This window comes from Notechis scutatus, chromosome Z (genome assembly GCF_049901735.1).
Source record: "Notechis scutatus isolate UNSWTSFEM ecotype Mainland chromosome Z, rNotScu1.2, whole genome shotgun sequence".
NCBI lineage: Eukaryota > Metazoa > Chordata > Lepidosauria > Squamata > Elapidae > Notechis > Notechis scutatus.
The window spans coordinates 57,306,005-57,329,000 of NC_142025.1; the positions used below are offsets into that span (position 1 = coordinate 57,306,005).

Below are 22,996 nucleotides of genomic sequence, written 5' to 3' on the forward strand. Positions count from 1 at the left end.
GGTCAAATCAAATGGTGGGGTGAAATTAATGGACTCATCCTCCCAAGCTTCTATGGACATCCAAAAATAGAAGACTGACATATCTTTTTGTCTAACTGTATCATTACCCCAACATATAGCTAAAGAACTTACAAAGGAATTTGGACACTGCATAGAAGAGAGTGAATATTCTATCAACTCTCCCCTATAGTACTTCCAGATAAAGATCTAAAAAAATATTAAATTATGGTTTAATTCAATGTCACAGCACACTTTACGTCTATAGATTCAAAACTAATCAGAGGGTTTTGTATTTTTGTGTGTCAGTTTGTAAATGTTCTTCATTGTCCACCTTCCATATTTTCCCTTTTTATTGTAATTTTGCATTTCAAGTTTTGTTTTTGAAAACAATAAAATCTACTATATATAAAGTATACTACCATATACATTTATTGAATAATAAACAAACAGGGAGCACACCTCACACCCAGACCGATGGTGTTATTCAGTAAGATAATGAAGAGTCTGTAAGCAAAGTCATTGATTCCACTTCCTTTTAGTTACAGTATCATTCAAATTTTATCTATATCATTATAGTATTGTTCATTGTAGTATAGTTTTTTTTCTTCCATTCAATCATATCTGCTTTTTCAAAAGCAATTTGTCACTCTCTCCTTCCCATGAGAGAAAGTGACTGGCTCAATGTAATCCAACTTGCTTTGTACCTCAGAAGGGAATATAACTCAGTCTCCCAATTTCTAACCTGATTCCATAATCACTATACTAAACTGGCTGTCATAGTTCATTACTATTTACTACATATTACTCTGATACTAACACAACTCAGTATTCAGCATTTATTCCGTATGTTCCTACTATTGATCTCTTTTAGTTTGCTATATTATTAAGGAGATATTGCACTAAAATACAGTGGTGGGACTTATCTCCGGGAGGGATGAGCCTGCCTACTGAAATGAGGTGGACCGGCTGCTTTCGTGGTGTGGAGACAATAACTTGGTCCTCAACACCAAAAAGACCAAGGAGCTTATAGTGGATTATAGAAGGAACAGATCAGACATCCAGCCCTTGCTTATCAATGGAGACCGAGTGGAGCAAGTGGCCAGTTTTAAGTTTCTGGGTGTTACCCTAAAAGAGGACCTGACCTGGAGTGCCCACATTGCAGCCCTGGTCAAAAGGGCCCAGCATAAATTATACTACCTGAGACTTCTTAGAAAACAACTAAATGAAAAACTGCTGGTGACCTTCTACCGCTGCACCATAGAGAGCATTTTAACATACTGCACCTCTGTATGGTTTGCCAATTGCACAGTGGCAGATAGGAAAGCACTCCAGAGGGTTAATGTCATTGCCCAGAAGATCATTGGTTGCCCTCTCCCCTCTTTGGAAGAGCTTTATAGCTCCCGCTGCCTTAAGAAAGTTCAAAACATTCTCAAAGGTCCATCTCATCCTGGGAACCATTTTTTTGAACTATTACCATCTGGCAGATGGTAAAGAATAATAAAAACAAGGACAAATAGGCTGAAAAACAGCTTCTATCCAAGGGCAGTAGCTCTTTTGAATTCTGCTGTATAGTGCAGTGTTGGTGTGGTGTCGGGGGTTTCCGGTTCAATGTGTGAAGGATGAAGGATGTGTGTTTGTGTTTATTTTCATGGTCATGGTCATGATGTGCACTGAAGATGGTGTTTGATTTCGTTGTACAAGGTGCAATGACAATAAAAAAGTAAACTAAAAGAAAATAATTTAACACAGAGTTTCTAAGTAATGGCATTTGCCTTCTTTTTTTCAATCAGAGGTGCAATAATGGACAATTGCTTTTAACCGATTAGTCAGAGTGAAACATCAGATTCTGCTTAGTTACATTTATGAACAATATAATTTCACAAATTCTAAAATCTATAGAATTATCTGGTAATTTTACAATTGAACATGCAATTTCAAAAAACATACTCGGCATCCATCCAGTAAATCCTCACGTGTTTGCAAAGAACTAATATTCAAGTTGTTCAGATCATCAGGCGAAGGCTCCAGTCTGCTATTCAAAACAGAACTACATGATGTTTCATTAATGTCACTTAAGTTGATATTTGAAATATGACTAACATCCGAAAGTGTTTGACCTTTAAATAAAATTCAGATAAAAAAGTTATTTATGAATGATTTTGGAAAATTGCACCAATATATCAACTATACTTTCTCATTTCATAGATGATTAAGCATAAATAAAAATCATACTGGACATTAGTTAACTTTCATTCTCCATTAATTTCTTCCTTCTGTTATGCTAAGTATAACATAATTTACTATCAATGCATGCTAAAAACGCTTAGTATTTCTAATGCTTACAAAGTAATGGCTTATTCATTATTCAGGACACATTACTCTGATTATATTATTTTTAGGAAATACTGCAAAAGGGAAATAGACATTGAAAGAGGAAAAATTATGAATTTCTTTATCTTCAATAAAAACATCTTTTTCCCACTGGTTTTGATAGAATTGTGGAAGTAAGAGTGATACTATTTTATATATTGATGTAAACAGCTTGTAATTCTGCAAATGTCACTGAATTTCAATTTGCAGCAACCGCAACCAATGTAATCACCCAGAGGCACAAAGCTGAGATGGATGGTATAGAGCAGGGGTGTCAAACTGGTGGCCTACAGGTCAGATGCATCATGCACAGGCCAAAACCACCCCAGCTCCATGAAGGGGGGGGGGGAGTTGCAATAGGTCACATGACAGCAATGTGATAGCACGAGTTTGACACTGTGGTATAGAAATTTGAAAAATAAAAAGTAAATTAAAAAAAACCAATGAAAAAAAGATACTGGAAAATGTAGTTCAATCATAGCTACCAAATCAAGTAACTCATCTTGCTATTCACTAGAGTTCTTCAAACCCTTTGAAAGATACACTTTGCAATTTGTAGGAGCATGTCTGAAGCGGAATGGGACAACTTGCTACAGCCAACTCATGGCCAAATCGCCATGACCAACTCATCACGGCCAACTTGCTATTGCCAACTTGCTACAGAATAACTCACTGCAGGACAATTCAACTATTCAATTTAACCATTTAACGTAATTTTAAATTATTTTAATTTTTGTCATTTACATTTTATTTTGTCCTTTCTTTAGCATCCTTTAAATATTCTATTTCCTTATTTTTCAGTATTAGTGTTAATTCTTGTCCTGTGGTGAGTTGGCCATGGTGAGTTGGCTCTAGTGAGTTGGCTGAAGCGAGTTGTCATAGATCCTTGGGGGGGGGGGTTCATGAGTGCAAAAAGATGTGGTTGTTTTATTGATTTGAATAGGTTTTCAAATGCATTTCCACAAGATGCACCTCTTTTTAAAGATCATATGCACACTTATTTAAATTTATATGCTGCTTATATCACCTAGAGACAACTTTAGTGACTTATAATCAATAAAGGCAATTATATAAAACATTAAAACAATAAATAGAAACAATAAATTATCTTAATATTAATAAAGATGGGGAGGGAGCAAGATGCATGTGGGGAGAAGGTGAGGTCTTATTTTAACCCTTTAACCACATCCAGAATAATATACTCCCATTGAAATCTCAGACTGTTGGCAAAGTAGGTCTTGGATCCTTTCAAAAGATGAAAAGAATGAGTGCAGATCTCACTTTGGCACAATGTTCCAAAAGCAGAAGCCATGGCAGAAAAGGTTCTTCTCCTAGACCCTGCCAGCTGGAATTCCTTGACCAACAGGGTGCACAGAATGTCCCATCTGCTGGCATGATTGGGGCAAGCCAATCCTATTGGGGTGAGATGGTTCCTCAGATAAGTGGACCCAGGCCAGAAAGGGCCTTAAAGATAAGGGCCAACTCCTTGGATTGGATCCGGAAGCAACCAGTGAAATTTGTGTGACAGTGGTATAACACCGGCCACCCTAGGGACTTCAAAAACTGTCCATGTAGTCGCACTCTATGCCAATTGTAGATTCCAAATACTTTTCAAGGATAATCCTTTGTAGAGCAAGCTTCAATAGTCTAAGTGTAAGATTATCAAGGCTTCAGTAACTAAGTACCGGGACTCCCAAACTAGGAAAGGGCCCAACTGGCATACAATACTAAGTTGTGCAAAGGCTCTTTTCTGCCATGATTGCCACCTGCTTTTGAACAGGAGTTTCAAATCCAGAAAAAAAAAACAAGTTGTGGCCTGGATCTGCCTGGGGCAGTTCAACCCTATCCAGAACTAAGGATGCTAAAGTCCAGAATCCTAAAGCATCATGCATTCAAAGCCCCTTGGTCTTACCATGGTTCAGCTTATTATATAAATTATTATATCTGCATATAATTATTTTTTACAATTATTTTTATAGAAGAACTATCATACTCAGCACTCATCAAGGACAACTGAACATGCTCAGTAGCCATAGAAAGCTTCAGTTTGGGATCTAACCCTAACCCTAAAAGGAGAAGTCGAGATATAATACAGATAATTGACTTATGACCATAATTTAGATCACAATTTCTGTTGTTAAGCAAAGCAGCTTTTAAGATTTTATGATCTTTTTTGCCATGGTTGTTAAATGGATCACCTGTAGTTGTTAATAACATGGTTAAGCAAATCTGGCTTTGCTGTTGACTTTACTTGTTGGAAAGTCACAAACGGCGATCACATGCTCCCAGAACATTGCAACTGTCATAAATACATGCCAAGCACCTGAAATTTGTGGGGATGCTGAGATGGTTATACCTGTATGTCAAAAATTACCTGTACTTTGTTATAAGACTTATTTCTTCTACTTAAAAATGTAACAAAAATAACCTGAGTCTCAAAGTAAACAGCCACAATAGAATTTAGGCCTTTGAAATATTTATAGGTCAGTTCTTTCCTAAAAACATCATTATCATCATCATCATCATGGAATCTTAAGTCAGTTAATAATTCTACAAATAATCTAGATAATATAGGAAATATGTCCCATTATGTATTACTTACTGTCTGGCTTGCTAGCTTGACCTGTAGGAGTTGAAGTGCTCGGTGTGCTATCTTTCTTTGTGCTAGGAACTATCAAATACATTGATTCATCCTGGCAAAATCCCTTTTCAATGCTGTCAAAAAACCACTGCATGGATATACAATGAACATTCCACCTTTTTGCACATTCATATTTCTGGCCTTTCCCAAGAAGAGACAAAATCATAATAAACAATACATGTTTCAATTGTTCTGAAGCATGTAAACTGCATGAGCATATTAAATATACGAAGCAAGCTTTGTAGATATTTTCTTGACATTTTCTTAAATAAATGTACTAAATCTTTTTGCTCCAATTAGTTCTTTATTCTGTAACTATCCACAGTACAACACTATGACAGGCAGATTGGAATAAAGACTCCTTATTCTAAAACTACCAATTGTACTTATCAGCTAAAATGCTAGAGATCCTATTCTATATACTTTTAAAAATCAATTTAAGAGACTGCACCCACAAACTTATTTTTTGAAAGATAAAATGATTATATTTTCCTTATAAAAATGGTTCGCTATACATTGACACTGGAACAACTGTGTTTGAGCCTTTTTGCACATACAATTAAGTATAATTAGGTCATCACAATGGCAATATATCACTAACAAAAAGAGGCTTTATACTGCAACATCAGGTGTCAAACTCGCAATCCATGGGCCAGATGCGTCACCTGCTGGCCCACACCCACCCAGTTTAGTGAAGGGGAAAAAAAGTCCTAATATGTCACGTGGTGCCATAAATTTGGCACCTTTGCTATGTATTCTTAGTACAGAATGCCTCTCTATTGAGCCCTACCTGCTACATGAATGTCTTGAAGTAATAACCAATGAGGCTCAACATTATTTTGTGTTTGGTTTTACATTTTATATACCTAAACTCAAAAATGCAAACATGTCCATGAAATCACCCTTGCAATGAATTTCAATAAGTAGAAAAAAAAGATGGGATTGGATCCACAAATTACTGATAGGAAAATCACATATGTAAATTTGCTCTCTGAATACTCTCAGCAACATAAAGGGGAATCTTATATTTGTATGTATAATTTTGCTCCTTTCTCCCCTCCCCTCTTTAAGGAAAGTTTCCAACCATTCAAAATAGATTTTTAAGTTGCAGATGAAAAGACTCCTTCCATTTGCCAAAAGTGAAGATGCAAGGTCAGAAAGCTTTGATTTTTTAGGTTACAGTATTAATTTGCTAATTAGCATACTCAGATCAATATGATTTGCTAAATAAATATGAAAAAAATTCAGGCACCTTAGCCTATCATTTCAATTTAGCAGACTGTTATTCAAAATTGCCACTGCTGCTCTATAGAAGACCTGCACTATAAAAAAAAACTCTGGAGAATGTCAATAGCTGTTTTTTTCAATAGCCTAATGTGCAGCCTTATCTCAAGAGGACAAACTTATATATTTTTATCTACTTTGACTAAGTTAATTACGATGTATTTATCCTTTAAAGTTTTTCTGTAAAATGATTCAAAATTTAAGCCTGTACAGAAAATAATCACTCTATTTTTGAGAATTGTAATCAGATACACTGCTCAATGGTGTGTTTTCAGGTTTGACTTAAAATGCTGGCATCAACTTTCAAAATTCTGAGCACTTTTAGGTTGAGTTATGTAAAACATCTATTCCATCATAATACTTGCAAGCCTTCCTTACAACTAATCAGATATTTATTACAGTCAATGACCGGCCTTCTTCTGTGGTACCTAAAATACAAGTAGCCATACTTCAATATGACTTTGTTAGATAGTCTACCATTCTTACACAGGATCTGCCACATCCCTTCATTACAGCTTCCAAGAAGATTGTAAAGATTTACCCCTTTATATTAGCCTATAATTGTGTTTAGCACTCTGACTGTTCCATGTATGAAACCTTCTGGTTAAGTATTTTATCATTGCTTTTATTATTATTTTTAACCTTAAGTTTATGTGTTATACTTCCAAATTCTGTTGCATGATTTGGATTTATTCTAAAAAAATATGAAATATATTTTAAAATAAATCTAATTTTGTTGTAGACTCTCTTTCCCTATATATCAAAATCCTTTTAATAAATGCAGGGAAAATGGGCAGAAAATCACGAGAAATTCAGAAGTGCAACTTTAATATAAAGGTAGTGGAGAAAATTAAAATAGTATTTGAAGAACTCTAAATTAAGTTTAAAACATTTTTATTTTCATTGCCATAATAAAACTGTCCATTGTCAGTTGAAGTACTACACAAAAATATCACTAAGACAATTTGCAGAAAGTCCAGTAGAAAGTAATATAAGGATACATTCTAAATTTAAGCCCAGTACAAATCTGATTCTCAATCTGCAAATATTTGTACAAATACAAGCCTCCTCTTGAACTCAGCCTAAACAGAAATGTCAAAGATTTATCTTTTACCTTTTGGTTCTTGAACAATAAGATGGGTACATTCATTCATCTTCAGTTGCCCTGTATATTGACCACCATTCTCAGTGGTGAGACGCTGGACTTCTTGTCTATCCATGCTGCTTAAACCAGTTACACAGATTGTACAGCCAAGAAATGGAGGACACAGAAACTCTCCCATATTTATATCTGTGTATCTAGTGATCCTTTTAAAAACAAGAATAATTATATTTCTTGATCTTTCTTTGGAAAATCAATGATGAATCCAGATTTATTTGAGTATAGACAATGATGTTAATGCATTTAATTCAGAAGTGTGCTACTCTGATTTTAACTGATGTGGTTTTCTGCAGCCACAGTTCAAAAATTACATAAGGCTAGAACCAGGAATAAGCTTGATTTAATGTATATGTAAATAAATTGACAGCCAATTTGGTGCAGTGATTAAGGCAAAATGGGAGACTTTGAATTTAGTTTTGCCTTAGGCATAGATACCTGAGTGATTTTGGGCAAAAGTGTTGTCAAGAAAACTGCAGGAGCTTAACTATTAGCAACCGTCTGGACAAGGCTGTCTCAAAGGCATACAGGAAAAAAAACTACATTAGTTAATAAGATTATTCCATACATATATAATAATTGTCTCTTCTGTCCCATTAAAAATAAGACTTTGTTGGGAATTTTTGGAGTAACACTGGAGCTTGCATTCAAGCATACGTTTAGTCTGTCTTAAGACATGCTTATTCTGATGGATTTACTCGAAATTTGATTAAATTTGGATCAAGGACAATAAGAATTCTGAAAATACAGATTTGGTCATATAAATTTAAATATTCATCAAATATTAAAAATGTAAGGCATCATTCTTACATTTTTATATTTTTCCTATCAAAATATTTTTTCTTTGTAGAATTTCTCATTAAAGCATGACCCTTTGCAACAAGAATGTTAATTCTTTGTTAAGAAATAAGAATTCTTCAGGTAATCCAAATGTATACACAATTATCTTACCTGCGCTGTGATTTACACCACAGTGTTTTTATCCAAGTGGGAAGCAAAATGGGTTTTTTTAAATTAGCAGCAACTAAGTATTTCTTGCTTCCAACTTCTCCAGCTATAAGGTGGGTTACTAACACATTAAGATCTCTGTATACACGGCCACCCATCAACTGTACATATTCATGGACTTCCTCCTATAGAAAAAAAAACACTCATAGATAAAAGTATGAGTCAAATAAAGCTGCTAGTTATTTTCAATATAAATGCCACATTTTAATGATTTTCATAAGTGTAACAAAATCAGTGTTCTATTGCTCATTTACACATTTACACTGATACATTTGAGAGGATTCAGAAGTTATAAAACTTCAGAAGATCATATAAACAGTAAAAGAACCTGCTGAGAATAAGTAACTTAGGACTGAGAAGAAGAAAAATCTTGAAATATCACTTAAAAATGACCCTGCTCTTAACAAAGCAAGAATAAATGCTTTTAACCAAACATGTTACACCTTAAATATATTAAGGCAATTTTTTTCTAAAACAACTTATGTGTAAAAGTAGGATTGAAGAGTTTTTAAAGTTACTAAACATATGTTGAAGGTATTTTGGGTAAAATAATAAAGAAATCTGATTCCTTTTATTTTGAATTGTATGTTTCTGTACCTATTCTATCATTTAACTGATAATTAACATGGCTAGAATCCAAATGTAACTTTATAAATATTGAGAAGATAAACCTCATATCTGAACTGAATTCCATATTTATGTAATATTTTACCCTTGTTTCCTTTGGAAGACTTGTACAAGATACTGTTACATCAGCCATTGTCATATTAAATACTGGATGGTCAGCCTTTGGAACACATCGCTGATTCTGCATACAATAGATAACTACCTGTGGCCCCACAATCCTACAACCAAGCTGAAAAAGATAAAACAAGAAAATGAATAGGGTTCTTTTTTCACAAAGCAATTTCCTAGCCACTTACATTATCTGAAACAATATCCATGCAAATAGCTTGGCAATTTTTCAAAATATCAATAAATTCAAAGTCATTTTTTCCTCTAACTACATACACATTCTTCAAGTGTGGTTGAAAGAAAAATTGGTACTAAAAATTTAACCCATATTATATCATCATTTATTGGTTATTTGTTTAATAGCCAAATGGAATCAACAAACTTCAGTAGTCATTCATCTGATTATGTGACATCAAATCAATTTTATCTCCCAGTGTTTATATCTCTACTGATTTTCCACTTTTTATACAATTTGCAAAGATACACTTTACCAAGATTTGACAAAAAGTAATATAAGAAAATGCAAACCTTTTGAAGATGATTAAAAACAATGCCACTAAACTGATCGCATATATAAAGGGATTTGTCATTCTCTTGTATTCTAAGTGCAGCTTCTTTATCAAGAATCTGAAGACATTCTTCTGACTGAAATTCTTTGATGGACTGCAAAATATTACAAGCAGCAAATAACTCAATGCAAAAAAGCATTCCCTTTACTTCCAAGCCATTTTCTCAAAAGCACTGCTATCCAATTTGTGCAGCATGGTAAACATGAACTAGGCCAGTTTTCATTTTATTTCTATCCCTTTATTATTTTTACAAATGACTCAAGGCTGTGCACATATCTAACACACCTTCCTCCACCTATATTTTCCTCACAACAACCCTGTGAGGTGAGTTGGGCTCAGAAAGAATGATTGGCTCAAGGTAACCCAATTGGCTTTCATGGGCAAGGCAGGACTTGAACTAGTGCTCTTGAACTAGTATCAGGCTGTTTTCTAGCCTGATGCCTTAACCACTAGATCAAACTAGATCAACCAAGCTTTAATGTTATTACTGTAAAAATTAACTTTAAATGTTGTTTTATGTTGAGGGAAGTATAAAAATTGTTCCCAAAGCCTTAGAAATACCAGCTTCAACTTACTGCAAAAGCCTGCAGCAGTTTTCAGTAGGAAATATGTCACTGAAATATTTTTCCTATACCATGAAACATGCTGCAGGCTTTTGCAGTAAGTTGAAGCTGGTATTTCTAAGGCTTTCTCAATCAAGTTTCATTTTAGTCCTTGCTGTGAACACTGACCATGTTCATAATTACCTGTTACCAAGTTACCATCTTATGGTTTGTTTTTATGAAGAGAAAGAATGGTATGTCTTTATATGAACCTTTTCTTTCATTGACATTGGCTGAATAGAGCAAGAATTTACTGTACCCAAAATTTCCAGAACAGTCAGGCATATAACTTTATTTAACAAATAATATTTAAAACTAAAGACACTCACTTTATATTTGTTCATGCAAGATTACTATTTTATATTTCAGTACACAAATCTCAATTTGATTCAATTCAATTATACTTATGATAGATCCATTGAAATCAATGGGACAACATTAGTCATAAAGTAGATATCATTTTTTTCCTGTCTAGTTATTATGAAGGAAAAGAAAGATGTGCTAAGAATTTCCTGCTATAAAAAACACATATGGGTATATTTTGAGTACAACTAACTTACCAGACGGTTTTAAACACATTAAATAAGCATACCTCAAGGGCTTGAAGAAAACACTCTGAACTTTCCACAGTTTTTATAAACTTCACAAAATATGGCTCCTTGCTACCTTTCATTATTTAACTATAAAGAAAAAAGAAAGAAGTCAATAAAAGCAAATAAATGGAACAATCATCTGTAAAGAGCTATATAATAGGAACATTTTAGTTGGTTTGGCTGTCAATATTTTAATAAATCAAATAATGGTCAATTGTTGGCCTATAATATTAAAAACACATTTCATTTGTTGAAATAAAGATAATCCTCAACTTACTTCATTTAGTGACTGTTCAAAGTTACAATGGCACTGAAAAAAGTGACTTATGACCATTTTTCATACTTATGAACATAACAGCATACCCATGGTCAAAATTCAGATGCTTAGCAACTGACTCATATTTATGATGGTTGCAGTGTCCTGGGGGTGTGTGTGTGTCAAATGATTACTTTTTGTGACCTTCTAATAAGCAAAGTCAATGGGGAAGACAAATTCATTTAACAATCATTTTACTAACTTTAATTGCAGGGACTCATTTAACAATTGTGGCAAGAAAAGTTGTAAAATGAGGCAAAATTCACTTAACTATCTCATTTAGCAACAGAAACGTTGAGCTCAATTGTGGTCATAAGTCAAGGACTACTTGTACAGACAAAAATCACAAATCCAATCACTGGTGACTGATCCTATCCTCTAAAGCAGCGGCCCCCAAACTTTTGGGCACTGCGGACCAGTCCTGTGGAAAGGCTTTTCTGCAGACTGGAATGGGTGTGGTTTCGCCTGCTGCTTGATCCCACGGGTGGGGCTTCACTTGTTTGCACAGTCGGGTTTCTTGGTATTCCGTGGCCTGGTGCCAGTTCACAGACCAGGGATTGAGGACCCCTGCTCTAAAAAAACATTTAGACTGACATCAACAATCTCTAAAATAATTATTACTCGGGTAACTTTGAAACAATTTCTCAAACCAACCTACAGTTTCTGCTGTAGGAGCAAATACAAGAAGCGAGTGCTACAAATAGGACCTTAATTTTCTATATTAAAGGTGAATAGAAATAAATGATTATTTTTCTACTTCTTGTGCTGTATTACTTTTTGCCAGTAAAACTGTACAGGAAATCTAAAACTCTAGATCTTCTCTAAAGAGCTACAGCAGACACAAATACGTTTGATAAAATCTTAAGGGAAATATTTAATTATGAAGCAGCTGGTTGGAGCATCCTTTTTATATGGATAGCTCTTTAATGCTACCTGAATATAAAATCATTCAGAGTACAGAGGAAATGGAAAATCAAGGGTGTTTTTTTAACTAATCATTGTAATCTGGCTCAAGGTTTCCCAAACTTCCTACAGCATAGGAATACTGTATCATTCCTTTCTCCTCCCAGCTAAATAATGGAAATAAACAAACATATCTGCAATGGCTGTCAGATTATTTTTGGCAGAGGCTATTCCTGCAGGTTTAACCATTTTTAAAAACTTGCTCTGAATTTTGTGTGGCTCACACAGGACCTTTTCTTCTGTTTATCATGCAAAATATTGGAAAAAGAGGATGTAATAATGCAGTAGCATGGTTTTAAGATTTATATTTTGCAACTGCTGTAAGTATAAAACCGTCACAGAAATGGAAGTCTCAGAAAGAGGAATCGGATTAGACATGTAATCTTCCTCACTCCTCATAAATTCTGCAACCCATTTTTCTGTGTCATCCCCGCTCTAATTTGGGATCTTCCGGATGTGTGGAACTACACACTCGTATCCCAGCATTCCCACTTGGCAGGTGACCCGCTCAAAATTCATGAAGGCTTGGGGTGACGATGGAAGATATAGTTCCACACACCTGGAAGGTTCAGGATCAAATAAAGTCGCCTCAAACGCTTTAGTACCAACGACAGAACGCGATTTGACCTGGGACAGAGAAAAACCTATTCCTAATCTCTGACATGGGCGACGATTTTGCATTTTCCGCCCACAATTTGAGAAACCGCAGTAGAATCGTTCTACAGAAAAGGAGACGGAGAAAAACAGGAAAGTTAGAGAAAGGCAGAAGCGGCTCAAGACAAAAATCTTAGGCCTCTTCCAGCTGCTTCCCCACCTCCGACCTTCAGTCAGTTACCTTCCTCTTAGTCTTTCCAAGAACTCCAATCTTCCGAAAGCTGGCGGGAAAGACCAGAATACCAAACCACGCATGTGCGAAATGCTACTAAACCTCTCGCCATTCTTGATTACGTATGGTCAGGTGACTTAAGCCGAACTATCCTTAAAGGCGCCACAGAAACGAGTGGAGAAGGCCTGCCAAAAAAAAAAAAAAAGCTTCCGAGAGTCTGTGGCTCCTTTAATCGTTAAGAAGGGGGAATTAATTTATGCAATATAAGCAAGATTTCCGGTGAGTTTTGTTCTGAGTTTGTTTTGAGGAAATATTTGTTAAAGGCAGTAATGCAGTGTGCAAGAAAGTAATCATATATACAGTTAGAGAAACAGTACTTTCCCATCGTATTCGGAGGATACATGAACCTAAAGAGCCCTGCTGAATTAATTGTAAAAAACCTGGACGAGTATTCAAACTTTGGATCAGAGATGGTATTCAGCAGGTTCTGACCCGTTCTGAAGAACCGGTAGCGGAAATTTTGAATAGTTCAGAGAACCAGCACATACCACCTACGACTAGAGATTTTAGAGTATCCTTCCCCTGCCATGCCCACCAAGTCACGCCCACAGAACCGGTAGTAAAAAAAAATGAATCCCACCACTGCTCTGGATGTTTTAGTGCAACGTGCATTAATTGGCATTGGCATTGACTGAAGAGCGTTCGCCATTTTAAAGTTATACTTTGGTTAGAAAATTGATTGGAGATATTCTCTATTTTAATTGTAGTATCCTGAATAGCCCTATACCCATACACAAACAATTAAGCAAGTGCATACAATATTCCAAAATGCATACTGTACTTGGAAAAATATGTAACATGTATTTATATTGTGAAAATTACCCATTTGGTCTTTCTGCTTTCCTGTATTTATTAAAGCAATTGGCAAAAAAAGCTCAAGATAGTATTAGTTGGAAACATACGAAGAGGCCTTCATCTTGCAGTGGGTAGACAATGGCTAAAATGATGATTATGACATAAAACCTCCCTTAAAATGTGGAGAAGTGGTTGTTAGTTTTCAGCACATGTGCATAGTTTGAACTATTAGAATGTAATGGTTTTCTTTCTGTTAGAAATATTGCAAAGCATCAAGGTAAAATTAAAATAAAATATAAACTTATTCATTGTTAAGTGATATTTTCAGGTCAAATACAACAATTTTGTGGACTCTTTCCTTTAACCTAAAACAATAAATTTACAACAATTTTGTGGACTCTTTCCTTTAACCTAAAACAATAAATGAAAAACAACCAATTGTTGAAAATTACTAAGAATATTTCACTTTATTCTATGTAATCTCTGTATAATTTTACACACACACACACACACACACACACACAAAGACATTCCTATTTTATTAACTAACTTTCCATCAAAATGGATATCCAGCCAATGTGTTAAGTTTTAAAAGTTACATTGTGTGAGGAAATAACTATTTTAGCAGCAGGAGGCAAGGGCTGCCTTGGTGCCACCAGCTGGCTCAAATGTGCCATGATGAAGGTGGAATGATGTTGCCACACTAAGGCAAGTGGCGCTTCACTCCCATACACTAAGGCTCTGGCCATTACCATCACAGCTTCGGCCCGCCTGCGCTGCCTCCCCCCTTGCCGCAACAGCACCTTTACCTCGTTCCAGCCTGTGAGGGCTGCGCTACTCCATGCATGTTGCACATGTTGCATGTTGCATGTACCATCCTCTGCAATAGAGATTTCTAGCCCCACCACGAGCTGTCTGACTGGTCCCATATTCCAGAGCTCTAGTCATAGGATTGGTCAATTGGTTATCCCGGAGCAGCTCCTCCACCCGGGTGTACCAGCCTGCTGGGAAACTCATGATGGGGCAAGTGCACCCGGGTGGAGGAGCTGCTCTGGGAAAACCAATGGGCCAGTCTGTAACTAGAGCTCTGGAATATGGACTAACTTTCCCACTGACATTGTTCTGACATAGGCTTCACAAAATCACGAAACAGACTGTCCCGACAAAACCCCTTTTTATTAGGCTAATAATCCTATCATTCCTATCATTCACATCCAGCAAAGTTCCAGCAAACAGTCTTTCAAGGGTGAATTACAACCACAGACCTTATCAGGCATGGAGAGTTGCCAGGCCGATAGCTTCCAAGTGCAACAGACTCTGTCCCGACAAAACCCCTTTTTATTAGGCTAATAATCCTATCATTCCTATCATTCACATCCAGCAAAGTTCCAGCAAACAGTCTTTCAAGGGTGAATTACAACCACAGACCTTATTAGGCATGGAAAGTTGCCAGTCCAATAGCTTCCAAGCGCAAAGCTGTACAAGAAAATGCTTGGAAGGGAGTCTCTCAGAGTCTCAAACAAATCTTCACACTAATTAAACGAACTCCCCTTTCACTCCTCTTTGTTCTCTATGGGAGGGACCCTTCACCATTCACCTGTGCCTTTTCTCCCAAGTCTATACTTGTTCCTTAACTGTTCCCTTCTCTTGGCAGCTCTGTGCATGCACACACCGGGAATAGGCTCCAGTGTTCTTCTGCCCCACTGATCCCCAACTCCGAAGACAGCTGATAACTGTCGGACAGCCCTGGCCTCCAACGCAGAGTACTCATCAGAGCTTTCCCCAGATTCCAGGATTGGCCCATGTTCCTCCCTAACCTCCTCACTGTCCGAGTCTGCCACCAACTCTGCTGTCCACTGGCGGGCCACAACAGACATCAAGCCATTGTCAGTCTGCCCGTCTTCTTTTTCCTTCACCTAGATTGACCACAAAGCTTCTCTTTGAGAGAAGGAACACAAAAGAGGTTCCTGGAAGGCTGTGTGCTCAGACCACACACTTTTTCTCAAACCTCCTGCCCAGAGGCCTAGCAGAAGCAGAGACAGGCAGGAGGCCAAGAAAAAGCACCTGGTCTGGGCACATAGTGCCCCAGCATCAAGCTAGGTTGATGTCCCCCTGTGTTGATCCAGCAGACAAAACAGGGAAGAGAAACAGTCCAGTTGCCAAGGTACGCCAGATTGAGAGGCCAGCAAGCTGGAGACCTTCCCCATCTTCCCAAGATCATGGGACTTCTCATGTCTGGGCCCTGAGCTCTCTTGCAGTTTGAAGATGGACTGCAGCAATCCCACCTTGGCCCACGCCAGCTCCTTGCAGTCAGCCATGGTGCTTTTTCCTGGGGTTTGAATTTCTTAAAGGGGAAAGGCTGTTTTAAGTCTTTTGGCACGCAGTTGGAAGATAATGTCAGCGTACCAGCAAACTTCCACTCCACCCAATAACTCTGAGACAGACATCTCAAAGGTTCCTTTTTATTTGGATAGTAACTGGCACAACTGGGGAATCCCAAATCTGAAAGTTCCGGGCTTCCTTGCAATAAGTAAAAACTATAAATCCATCCCCTGCACCCATCATCACATCACATGGCCCAATCACCATCCGTCCCAACTTAAGACTTTCCCTCACTTATGCGCAAAATAACACAACCTTGAATTAGAAAAAGAATTATTATGTCTAACTACATACACTCCAGAAATTCCCCCCTCCCACTTTCCCAGGCTCAATTGTGGCAGCGCGAGAGCATCTGGTCTCAATATGGCTTCCAAAGCTGACTGGTGTTCCCCCTTGAAAAAAATTACATCCTGGAAAATACAATAAAGAAAACACAACCAGGGTTAATGCATTGCCCCCTTAACACCCTCTCCCCACTCCAAGGGGACCCTTTGGTTTGTCAGGGAATTGTTCATGAAATTGTTTAACCAATCTATTTGCATGTATATCCCAACTTTTCACCCAAGTAGCTTCTGACAAAGGGTAGTCTTTCCATAGCACCAAATATTGTAAACGTCCTCGGTGTAATCTAGAGTATTTTCTTTATCTTATAATGTGTTTCACCCTGTACTAACAGAGGTTTGGGGGGAGCTGCTGGTACCAGCCACAGATTAGAACCAACAGCAGGTTTCAACAACCTACTGTGGAATGCTGGGTGTATTTTCCCCAACAGCTAAGAGAGACTGAGTTGGACAGTCACTGGATTGATTATTTTCAATATAGGGAAGAGACCCAGGAATTTTGGTCCCAACTTTCTACTGGGAAGTTTCAACTTAAGATATTTAGTTGACAAACACTGTCCCCCACTTTAAACAGTGGTTGGAGAGATCTATATTTATCTGTCTTTTATATTCCTCAGCGGCTTCCGCTAGGGTTTTTTTTGTAACCTCCCAACCCTTTTTTAATGATTCCATCCAATCCGTTAAAGACATGGATGTTAAAGACATGGATGTTGGAGGTTCCCTAGGCATCTCTGGCATAGGGACAAAATCCATGCCGGTAGTGATTTGGAAAGGAGTTAAGCCTATGCTGCTCTATATTGCATTATGGTAAGCAACTTCTGAAAACGGCAACAGATCCGCCCAATTCTCCTGTTGATAATTTACATAACATCCAATGTACTGTTCCACCATAGCATTCATCCTCTCAGCAGCACTGTTACATGCCGGATGGAAAGCCGAGGAAAGCCCTTGGCATGACCCAATGGACTTCAAAAACTCCCTCCAAAAAGCGGCAATAAACTGTACACCTCGATCTGAGACACTATGGAGCTCATAAATATGCTTCACAAACAGTTTCGCCAATTTCTTAGCTGAAGGTAGTCCATTACACGCTGTAAAGTGGGCTTGCTTAGAGAATAAATCAATAAGAGTCCAAATCACAGTGCTTCCTCCACACTCCAGTAACTCCAGGGTAAAGTCCATCATGATTTCTTCCCATGGCTTCATTGGTTCAGCTACTTGTTAGGGGAGGCCAGGGGTTTTTCCAGTTCTGTGTTTCATCATGGCACAAATTGAATAGCTTTTTACATAGTCTTCGACATCAGGTTTCATTTTTGGCCACCAGAACTGTCTTCTGACTAAATGTAGATTTTTAGGAATCCAAAATAACCCCCCCCCCAACTGTGAGTCATGGCTACATTTTAGCACCATCAATCTTAGGGTATTCGGTACATAAATTTTGGTTCCTTTCCAAGCAAATCCTTCGTTCATGGTCAAATCGGTTTGATTATCAGCAAACTATGGATCGGTTAAAAGTGCTGTTTTCAACTTGGTTGTCAGTTTGTCCTCTAGAAGTCAGGCTGCTCTTGGCTTGGCCTCTGGTGGTTGCTTGGCCTGCGAGTTGGGCTTCTGATATCATAGTTTGCATTACTTCCTCCCGATGAATGTCAAATTAGGGTTTTTCTCAACAAGGCATCTACCAATATGTTTTTTCCTCCTGGGATATACAGTATTTCATGTTAAAATTGAATCTCTTGAAGTATTGAGCATAGTGGACTTGTTTAGGAGAAAGCTTCCGAGGTGTCTTCAGAGCTTCAAGGTTCTTATGATCCGTCCGCACCTCGAATGGCTCCTTCACTCCTTCCAGGAAATGCCTTCAAGATAGTAAAGCCCATTGCACAGCAAATGCCTCTTTTCTCAAACTGCCCACCTACGCTTTGTGTCTGACAGCTTTTTGGACACTTAAGCGCAATGCATCAGCTGGTATTGAAGGTTGAAATAGAATCACCATGACAGCCACATCACTGGCATCCGCTTGGACTACAAAAGATTTGGTCGGGTCCAGATGTTGGAGGATAGGCTCCACAGCAAAAAGGCGTTTTAATGTCTCAAAAGATTTCTGAGAGCTCATTGTCCAAGTAAGAGGTTGATTGGGTTTTGGTTTGGTCGGGGAAGGCCCAGTTTTAATAGTAACTCTATTAAAGGGAAGGCGACCTTGGCAAACGAAGGGATAAATTGTGTATAGAAATTTGCAAAACTCAAGAAGCTTTGAAGTTGTTTCTATGTTTTTGGTGGTTGCTAGTCTAGCACTGCCTTCACATTTCCAGGGTCCATTTCAATCCCCTGGTTAGATATTCGGTAGCCCAGGTAGTCTAAAGACTCTTTATGGAATTTGCATTTTGATAGCTTTGTGTATAATTTGGTGGCTAAAAGTTTTTTCAGTACTTGCCTGACTAATTTGACATGTTCTTTGATGGTTTCGCTGAATATAAGAATGTCAGCCAAGTAGACAAGGACCCCCTTGTACAGATGTGAATGTAACACTTCATTAATTAGTTGCATAAATACATCGGGGGGCCCTTGGAGTCCTAAAGGCATGACTCAAAACTGGAAACTACCGAGAGGGCAGTTGAAGGCAGTTTTCCACTCGTCTCCCTCCTTTATGCAGACTCAGTAGTAGGCTTCTCTCAGATATAGCTTGGTAAAAATTTTGCCTTTAGACAGGTGATTTAGTACAGAGGTCGCCAACTTTTTGGACCTCAGGGACCACCAAACTCATAATTTTAAATTCCGCAGACCAGAGACCCTGGGAAAATCCCCAAAAAAGTCTGCAGGAAAATTCCCCAACCCGTTTTCCTACCAATCAATGATTCTTTATTTGGGATTGCAGAATACTGTCTCCAGAGAGAGGGAGGGAGAGAGAGACTGACTCTCTTTTGGCTTCAGAAGAAGCAAAAGAAGAAAGAAGCGAAAAAAAGCAGCCCAGTGGTCAGGCCAGGCGGGTGGGATGAGTGAGGCAAGTTCCCCTCTTCCCCCCTTCCCCTCCCCTCACTACCTTGTGTTCACAATGTAAGCAACGCAAGCCTTGTGTTCCTGTGGGCCATGTGGATGGCGCAGCCTTGTGTTCCTGCGCAGCCTTGATTAATTGATTTGGGGGGTGCTTTGGGGGTGACATTTCTCTGTGGACCACCAACATTTTCTCACGGACCACCAGTGGTCCCTGGCCCACTGGTTGGCAACCACTGATATAGTAAGTCTTTCATTAGGGGAAGGGGTATATGTTTTTATGCATACCCCGTTCATGCCTCTAAAGTCCACACATGATCTCAAGTCACTATCTTTCTTTTCTTTAAACAGTACCAGGGCTGCCAACCTAGATTTTGCTGGTTCAATGAAGCCTCTGGCTAAATTGGTATCAATGTATTTCCTAACTCAGTCATCTTGTCTGGTGTCATGGAATACATCTTTGGTTGGGGTAGTTTTGCCCCAGGTTCTAATGGCACAATTAGTGGCTCGATGAGGGGGTAAAATGTTGCATTCCTTTTCACTAAAAGCCTCAGCCAAATCCCTGTATTTTTTTAGGAACCTGGGGCTCACGTGGAGGAGAGTCTGAAATGGTGGCTGCTGCTTCTGGTTGTGGATCCCTGTTGGGTGGCAGTCTCTTTTCAGAAGGGGGCAGTGGCCTGACACCAATTATGATTTTCCAGTATCCATCTTCCCATTTGATGGATTTTTGGAGCCACTACAAATCGTATAAATTCACAATGCCTGCCCATTTCTAGTCTGATCAACTCTATAATTTAGGTGGCTGGGACTCCTCCAATTAACGTTCCATCTACCTGTTCAAACTTGATTGGGCATTTTAGGGCTTTAGTTTTTATCCCTAATGGTTCAATAATAGGGAGCCCAATAAGGCATCTGGAACACCTGGTATCTATTACTGCTTCTATCTCCCCTGCCTCCCTAGTCTCAGGCACCACCAACTACACTTTAACTGTAAACGGGGGAATGGCGGCACTCACCATGGGGTCCTCTTCTTTATCTGCCTTTTTGGGAAGGGTTTTTTTGGCCGGAGGTTCCTCACTCTCTTCTGTAGGGAGGGAACCTCTACAGCTTGTCTGGCGAACTGGCTGGTGTCTGGAGGCTTTCGTGGAGTTCTTCTGCCTCTGGCAGCTGTACTGGGCCTTGATTGTAGAACAGGTGCAAGAGCCAGACATTTGGCTTCCCGATGACCAGTATGGCCACATCAATAGCACTTTATAATCCTTGTAGGTTGGGTAGGAGCAGCTTCAGCAGATTTAGTCAGAGGGCTGGCAAAGCTCTCCTAGGCCCTCAGAGGGAGGTTTCGATGTAGGTGGATTTCACTATCCAGCCATGGCATACCAGTCTTGCAGTTACTCTGGTATTCCTCTGATGCTGCAAGCTTTTCTGACTTCTGGATCAATAGCTTCTCTAAAATAGTGCAGAAGTATTCTGTCAGGCCAATTCATGAAGTTGTTTGCGACCTGTCTAAAATCCCTTATAAAGTCTTTTAAGGGTCGATTACCTTGCTTCATTTCCATTATTTTGTCTTTACTCTCACCTATTCTGTCAGGGTTTTCAAACCGAGCCCTGAGCAGCTCAACAAATGCATCAGCATCATTTAGTTTTGCCGTGTCCTCATAGTGTAGCTGGGCCACCCAAGTGGAAGCATCATAGTTTGTGATCTGTTTGTAGTGGTTTCCAAATTGATCTACATGTGACCATATTTGGCTGAGAAAGTAAGCATGTTTTTCAGGTGTTCCATCAAAAGTTGCTTGGAAGATTGGTGTGTCTAGTTTGGGGGGAGGGATCACCATGGCGATTGCTGACTGAGCTGGAAATTTTGTCCTGGCGTGGGCTGCAAGAGGGGGCCCTGCAGGGGTACTCTGAGGGGCGGCCGAGTTGGAATTTGATGTGCTGCTGATGCAGGCTGCAGGAAAGGGCCCTGCAGGGGTACTGCGAGTGGCAGCAGATGAATTGGAATCTGTTGAATAGGGGCTGCCTGCTTAACTCTTCGCCACTCAGGGAAAGGGGAGGGTGGCTGCAACCTGCTACCTAAGCTGATCCCATTGCTGCTGGGATCGCTGCTGTTCCTTGGGGCCATAGTGGTCCCAAACCAGTTGGTGCAACTGGTGCTGGCACCCACTGGCATTGGACCCACCTCTGACCAGGATAGAATCCCCATCCTGGGGGAATACTCTCCACAGGGAGTAACTTCACTGCTGGCTGGAGGGGGAGGAATTGGGGTTTGTAATGTACCAAATGTCGGCTGCATCTGCTGTCCCTCCCTTGCTGCTTGGCCCTGCCGTGCTAAGCTTATTCTTCGGCCACCTCTAACTGACGCCACGCTGGTTTCAATGTCAAGTCTTGAATTAGGGAAAGTGAATGTGAGCTGAGTTAAGGCCCAGCTCAGCTGAAGAGGTTGTGGCTGTAAGACATAACTTCCCACTAAGTTGCTGAAATTGCTGTGGGAGGTCTGCCAACGACTGGCTACGGGACGGAGGCAACAGGTTCCAGTCTTGGGAGTTGTCAGATTCACGCCTCTCTACTCTGGCTTGTGGCCCAAGCTCACAGGGCTGGAGTAGGAAAGGTGTTCAGGCAGCTTCTCCTCCAGTCCCATCTCTGGATTCAGCTTAGTCTGGCAGCTTTTCCAGGAATCCGATTCCTTGGGTTGAGTGCCTAGCCTCTGTCTTTCCTCTGCAGCTTCCATTGCTTGCACAAATTCTGCAGAAGGAGGACATGGGGTCTCAATTAGTTCTCCAGTATCCATTCCCACCGCTCCTTCTATAGATTCCTCCTTTTCTTCCATCTTTGCTGAGTCTTTTCGCTGCTTCAGTTTGGGGTCAGTGTTGGGGCTCAGCACCCCAGACAGCCCCCTTTCGGGGTGCTGGTAGTTATTTAGAGATTCATGATAATGTCAGCATTCCAGCAAACCTCTACTCCACCCAATAACTCTGAGACAGTAATCTTCTCAAAGGTTCCTTTTTATTTGGATAGTAACTGGCATAACTGAGGAATCCGGAATCTGAAAGTTCCAGGCTTTCTTGCAATAAGTAAAAACTACAAATCCATCCCCTGCACCCATCATCACATCACATGGCCCAATCACCATCCATCCCAACTTAAGACTTCCCCTCACTTATGCACAAAATAACATGACCTTGAATTGGAAAAAGCATGCTTGTTAGGGTTTGGGAATTAACCTCTAGAAGAGTATTGCAGCAGTAGTCAAGCCAGGCAACCAAAGGAGAGCGGAAGGGCCCCAGAGTATACACACACTGAACACAAACACTGTTTGTAGTTTAAATAGTTTTTAATCCAGTTAGAGTTTAAGCATTGTCATTCAGTCCAT

General features: G+C 39.2%; 1 protein-coding gene across 4 annotated transcripts in view; it reads right to left on the minus strand.

Annotated features, from left to right (window-relative positions):
* TOPBP1 (DNA topoisomerase II binding protein 1) overlaps nucleotides 1–13,183 on the minus strand; it is a 141,168-nt gene extending 127,985 nt beyond the window's left edge. For 2 of the 4 annotated variants that reach the window (XM_087945256.1, XM_087945255.1), the window contains exons 1-9: nucleotides 13,076–13,138; nucleotides 12,800–12,959; nucleotides 10,961–11,048; nucleotides 9,726–9,860; nucleotides 9,175–9,318; nucleotides 8,406–8,587; nucleotides 7,410–7,603; nucleotides 4,973–5,152; nucleotides 1,948–2,117 (exon numbers count right to left, since the gene is read on the minus strand). In XM_087945256.1, the coding sequence (XP_087801382.1) occupies nucleotides 1,948–2,117; nucleotides 4,973–5,152; nucleotides 7,410–7,603; nucleotides 8,406–8,587; nucleotides 9,175–9,318; nucleotides 9,726–9,860; nucleotides 10,961–11,041 (1,086 nt within the window). In that variant the 5' untranslated portion in view covers nucleotides 11,042–11,048; nucleotides 12,800–12,959; nucleotides 13,076–13,138. Of the gene's footprint in view, nucleotides 1–1,947; nucleotides 2,118–4,972; nucleotides 5,153–7,409; nucleotides 7,604–8,405; nucleotides 8,588–9,174; nucleotides 9,319–9,725; nucleotides 9,861–10,960; nucleotides 11,049–12,799; nucleotides 12,960–13,075 lie in introns of all 4 variants that reach the window. The other 2 variants (XM_087945257.1, XM_026678507.2) reach the window with 1 other exon arrangement.
* Nucleotides 13,184–22,996: the final 9,813 nt, after the last annotated feature.